Source organism: Pristis pectinata, chromosome 1 (assembly GCF_009764475.1).
Source record: "Pristis pectinata isolate sPriPec2 chromosome 1, sPriPec2.1.pri, whole genome shotgun sequence".
Classification (NCBI taxonomy): domain Eukaryota; kingdom Metazoa; phylum Chordata; class Chondrichthyes; order Rhinopristiformes; family Pristidae; genus Pristis; species Pristis pectinata.
The window spans coordinates 35795296-35801744 of record NC_067405.1 but is presented as its reverse complement, the minus strand read 5'-3'; the positions used below and the strand labels follow the sequence as shown (position 1 = coordinate 35801744).

The following is a 6449-nucleotide window of genomic DNA, read 5'->3' as shown; positions in this document are numbered from 1 at the left end:
TGAACATTCATTCCCTCCAACACCAAGGTATTGCAATGCACCTCGTGTATGATTCACAAGATGCACTACAGTATCCCTGTCTTCTACAATAGCACTTCCCAAATCCTCAATCTCTTCCACCTAAAGGACAACAGTAATAGGTACAAAGAAATAACAATAGCTCCAAAGTACATCTACCTTCCTGATAATATTATTTCTTCACAGTTGCTGGGGTAAAATCCTGGAACTCACATCTTACTGTAATACAGAAAAACCTTCACTGCTTGGGCTTGTAGTGGCACAAAGACAACTCAATGCCACCATCAAAAGGACAGATAGATTCTTTAAATGACAGCCTTACCTGACACACCTGCAACCCATGAATGTATGCAAGTATTACTTCTAACTCGGGGAATTGCATCAACTTGCATTTATTTTTAATCTTTCAGATCTCCAGGAATCCTTAAAAGTTAGTTAACTAATGAAATAGAATTTGATTCCTTCAGCTTAACTATAAGAAGGTAAAATAGATTTTTAAAAAAATGGAATTCAAAGATTTAAAGTTTCAAATATGTATTATATATTCTTAGTGTACAGAAATGGAAATATTTGAAAATATCAGTACTTTATGAAGTTGTTAATTTTTTTTTAAATACAAAGTTAAATCAGAACATTATATATATATTTATTAAAAAAAGCAAATCTGAAAGTGGACATATCCAACTATACTGCTGTGATATCGACAGTGTTTTTACTTTAACATAAATATTCCACAATTTTTGCATTCAGCAAACTCAAACTACATCATACATTAGAATTCCTCTCTCCCCAAAAATTACTTTACAAAGATTGAATAAAACATTGAATACAAATACAACGGACTGCATAATCAAGTGAGTAAAGGCATAGTTTTGAATTATTTCATTGTGCTTTCATTTTAAGCAAAACAATTTGCATGTTTCTCAACCAAAATTCCTTTAAACAATTCATCAACTTATTGAATCAAAAATTTTTAAGCATTAAAAGGTGAAAAAAATATTTACTTTAATCCTTGGCATAAAACATAGATGTAATAGTTTAGTAACAGAGAAGCTCATTTCTACCAAGACAGAATTTCCATCAAACATATCATATATGTTTTCTATGTTTATTACACAATTATACATCTATTGGTTTGGCTTTGAGTGTAAGTAAAACAAAACCCATTAATGCTTCGACTTGGAGAAAAGATTCATTGCAGACCTCCCATTTAGAGAGACAGTTTTGGGAACAAAAGGGGGTCTGAAAATACAATGTGCAAAAGCAACGCTGCTAAATGTGTACCAGGGAAATCAAAATATTGAATGGCTTGTTTACATCTGAAAACTTCTGAACAACAGTTGGAAATCCTATTACTAAACACTATAAGCTTGAAAGTTTGAAGATAAACCTGAATTTAAAAATATGGCAGTTATATTTTCAATTGATTTTAAAACATATTCATCCTCGTTACAATAATGCTTTCACAATTATGTTTATGTATCTATGTACAACAAAACAATGCAAATGTAATTTTTCATCTGAAATCATAATGAAAGTGTGAACTTGAGACTGTTTTAAGTGCACAAAATTTTCACATAAGACATACAGTATTTGTAATCTTCAGGTTCACAATTACATGATGTATCACATCCAGTCAATTCCAAGAGACAACCTCACCTAATCCAGTGAAATGCCATTTGTAGTGCAAGAAAAAGATACTGATGACTTGTGTACTGCAAGTGCTTAATAATCACAAGTCAAATTTCCAACTTTAATTTGGATGAATATCAAACTAAATTGATCAAATTATTAGTGCATATGGTTACATTGTGGTAAATGTTTTCGCCTTTCTAAGTTTAGCGGCTCCTTCTCCTGAGCGAATTGCATCCAGTACTGCTTGATGAATTTGCCCTGGGTCAGTGATTTGGGAAGTTAAAGGAGGCTTCGTATTTCTTAAAGGAGATGGCATCTGTGGTTGGATGTGCTGTGGTTGGGTTTCTGCCACTGCAATGTTGCAATCCTTTTTTATTTCCCTTTCAGGAAAGCTTATCTGTAAAAGATTACAAGACATCTACAATTGGAAAAGCAGGTTTTTTTTTTTGAAAAGTACAGAGAGTAAATTTAGGTTTTACTTCACCTTCTCCCCTATCTAAATTATCCCTTTGGAATATGGCAGAACCACTTTGAGATATACCCTTGAATTTTTCTTTGAACTTTAAAAAGGAAATGGTTACCATAATACAATATATGCTCACCATGAGAATCCATTTATTGAAGCAGAGTGAATTATTGCACTGAAATGCTGCAAAGATTAAATAATATAACAGAGTAGCTACAAGTTTGTCATATAGCACATGATTTAAGTTAATATGGTAACTGTAAATAAATAACCAAAATCACCTGTAATTTATTTTGAAGCATTGAAACCAAAATTAGGAGTATCTATTTACAAGAGGCCTTTGAAACACGCTTTAAAAATTATAAACAACGCAAAACATTAAAAAGCTTGATAACAATTTTAAAAATTCACTTCATATGACTGGTCATGATATTTAAAATGTTTTGTATTATTGTAGAAGGCAAATTGATTTTGAAACACATTCTTCATACAGGGCCAATCCCCAAACCTTTTGAGGTTTCTCAAATCACTTTCAGCGCTTTCTCTAGCTTGCATGTCCTCCCTGGGTTATGAATGCCTGACTTATGGACACTCTGTCCATATGAGTGAGTATTTGGGAGACCAGTGGGATGAAAGGGGATGGATTTGCTGGCTACTGCAGGCACTTTCTGCTGGGTAGGAACAGGGCATTTTCATATACCTCCTTCACTTCCTCCCCATCCGTGCCCCCACCCCCCACCCCAAACAAGCTGAAATAATCAGGGGCTGGGAGCCCTGAGCAGACTCACTCACTCCGAGTCAGCGAGGCCGGCTGGCAGCCACTCTTCACGCTCCTGCTTGCTCTCCCATACACTGTTTCTGTTCATTTTTGACTTACAAACAATTAGGGTTACATAATCTGGGAGCTGAATGTACTACAAATTATGGCCATCTCATTTGGATATTTCCTCTTTTGTAAAGTAAGAACCTTTTTATTTAAAAAAGGATTATGGAGATTCATAACATTATGCAGCACAGAAACAGGCCCTTTGCCCCAACTTGTCCATGCCAGCTAAAGATGTCCATCTAAACTAATCCCATTTGCCTGCGTTTGGCCCATATCCCTTAATACATTTCTTGAAGTGTCTTACTCGGAGGTCAAATTAACTCTTTACAAGTTATCCATTCCCACTGTCACATTATCTAGGAGTGCCTGCATGACAGCACCTTGACTGGACCACTGTCAGAAATCTCTTGCTTGAATGAACCACATTTAGAAGTTCAACCATTCAACATCTAGAAGAAATTGAAACAATGATTAAAAAAAAACTGGATTCTGGGCTCACACCACACAGGAAAACACTGAAGTTATTGCAAAGATGCACAAATTCCAAACAACAAGTGAACTGCAATTGTAGAACAGCATTGAAGTGAGATCAAGCAACATCTCACTTTGCTGGAACAATTACCTGAGGATTCTCCCTCAATGGGATACACAAACAGTTGGACCAATTAGCCTGTCACAATTTGCTGCAAATAGTTATAATAAAAGGCGAAGAGAACACTATGGATATCTCAGCTGAGTTCCTGCAAAAGTGGTTGGTTATGCTGGTATGTGGGAAGTCCAAAATCTATGGAGAATTCCTTAACTTGTTAAACCGGACCTTAATATTTTTGAGAGAGATAAATGAGACAGATGGATTAGATTAGCAGGAGGGTTTCTAGTTTTGCATCACTTCAACAAATTCAGTGCTTTAGATCCAATTTATTAGTTTTCTAGTGTTCTCACCATTGTATTATAGGAAAGATAACAGCCAATCTCTGCACAGCAAGCTCCCACAAGGAGCAGGTTTGGCAAGCTCTATTCTAGACCATGCCTTCTATCAAACATTGTGAAGATTATACTGGAGGGTGGAAACTCACTGATTAATAAGGGGAAAAAAAGTTATTGTGAAATGGTGCAAATCTCTCCGAGAATCAGAGATGACCACCAAATCCATCCTCAAAAGCAAACATTTGCATCAGGTTTCAGATAGTAAGTATGTGGAACTTAAAAGCTAGAGGAGAATAATGTTTTAAGTTGTGAATTTGAACCTTACGTTTGTTTGCAATTTCTTGATATTTAGTCAGAGTGATGGTTTTATGCAGATTTATATTTTCCTTATGGTGAAAGCTTTGCCCTCCATAAAGACTTGTCATTAGTTCAAAAAAAACACAAGTCTTGCACAGTCCTGTTCTTGTATAATTTACATTCTGTGTGCTCTCTGAATCTGCGTGCCTGTGATGCTTCTACAAGCAAAGTTTTTTCCATTGTACCTGTACCGTACATACGACAATAAACTTGACTTGGATTCAAGCAAAATTAGTTATTAATATTCAAGAACAGCTATATTTATTGGATTTTCTAACCAAAGCAAATGTGAAGATTCTGAATGGAATTAATCCAGAAAAGTATTTATCTGCTATTTTACCTTGCTCAGAAATATGCAGTCAATGGCATTTATATTTGCTTTGTTTGGAAACTACCACATGGAAATATCTTGAAGCAGCATAATAAACCACTTGTACCTTCACTTAAAGCACTGTAGACTGCAGTTTTCTTACAATTAAACAGCTGTTGTCTTGAACATAGGTTATGGCTCTCAATGAGGCAAGTAGATTTTTTTTTGCTTTCGAATTTTGCTGGTGTTCAAAAAAAATATCTACACCATCTTTTCAATCTGCCAAAAAAGTACAAAGCTCCAGAACAAAGATTTTGACGCCATGGCTGATAATGACAACGGTATTATTAATAAAGAAAACCATTTCTTTATCAATCCTGCAGGGCACTTACCATAATGTCATCAAAATCACAAATGCCCTTTTATCTTTAAGCTTGCTGGCACCTCCTGACCCACACTGCTTAGTTTAATCCAAACAACTACTCTGATTATCATTTCTTTCACTGCCTTTGAACTCTTCCAAAATCCTCCCATTCCACCATCATATATTTAAACGTACCATTAACAACTTTTTAAATTTGATTTGCCAGAACACTGGTGCTTTCCTGTTCAAGTGGAGCCTGTCCCAATGGAGCCATTTCCTTTTTCTCCAGATATGTTGCCAAAGCAATAAGAAATAAAAAGTCTTCTTCTAAAATTACCCTCTCAGGCACACATTTAATCTACCCATCTGTTTATCTGGATAACAATTTGTGCAAAGCTCAGATAAAAATCTGGAAATCATTTCCTTTGATGTTACGCATATTAAATTTGGACTCAAGCACTTTCCACTCTCTCAGCAGAAGCTATGTCATTGGTGCTTACATGGACTATGATAACTAGATGAATACTCACACCCAAAGTTCGTCCCCAACTGTGAGAAGTCTTCCTTCAGCACTGCATCTGGCAGACAACTCATCCAATGAAACTTGTAGCCATAACTGCAGAGAACTTTATCTTAACCCTCTGACTATATACTGTTCCATATCACTACCACATACCTTTTTGTTTCTTCCACTTGAATAGTTGTGTCAATTAGCTCCTGAACCCCACAGATCTTTATCCCATTCAGCAAAAATTGAACAAAAGCCAGAGTTCCTCCAGAACTGTACTTGGGTTTCCTTTGCCTATTGGACACAATCACAGCCTCCTGTCCCTTATCGCAAATAAGACTTGTACAACAAGCCAACACCAGGAGCACAAACAGTCTCCTGATGGCAACAAGATCAGTACCTGGATGCCAGCTCATCAACTCGGAAGCTTTTCAACAGGTGGACACCTACTACAGATTTGGTTGTTTGGAATTACAAAAGTCTCCACAAGCTTCAGTTGTGGCACTGCCCTTGCACGGTGATTCCTGAAAAACTTATTTAATTAAACTTTATATTAAACCAATGGATCCTTCCAGCTTTTTTTTTTAAAAATTGGATTACTTGATCGGGTTGAAATAATACTGGTATTGGGATGTTATTGTCACTTGTACCGAGGTACAGCGGAAAACTTGTCTTGCATACCAATCGTACAGGTCAATTCATTACACAGTGCAGTTAAGTTGGGTTAGTACAGAACAGGTTAGTACTTCAGATGTAGTACAGGTAAAAAAAAACAATAACAGTAGAGTAAAGTGAGCAGTTGCCGTACCTAGCCGTGATACATCCAGATAGGATGCTTTCTGTGGTGCATCTGTAAATGTTGCTGAGAGTCAAAGGGGAAAGACCAAATTTCTTTAGCCTCCTGAGGAAGTAGAGGCGCTGGTGAGCTTTCTTGGCCATGGTGTCTACGTGATTTGACCAGGACAGGCTGTTGGTGATGTTCACTCCCAGGAACGTGAAGCTCTCAACCTCAGCACTATTGATGTAGACAGGTGCACG

General features: G+C 36.5%; 1 protein-coding gene across 2 annotated transcripts in view; it reads right to left on the bottom strand.

Annotated features, from left to right (window-relative positions):
- Positions 1–648: 648 nt before the first annotated feature.
- Positions 649–6449, bottom strand: part of cobll1b (cordon-bleu WH2 repeat protein-like 1b) — a 140172-nt gene continuing 134371 nt past the window's right edge. For both annotated transcript variants that reach the window (XM_052020483.1, XM_052020491.1), the window contains exon 14: positions 649–2050. In XM_052020483.1, the coding sequence (XP_051876443.1) occupies positions 1823–2050 (228 nt within the window). In that variant the 3' untranslated portion in view covers positions 649–1822. The remainder of the gene's footprint in view (positions 2051–6449) is intronic.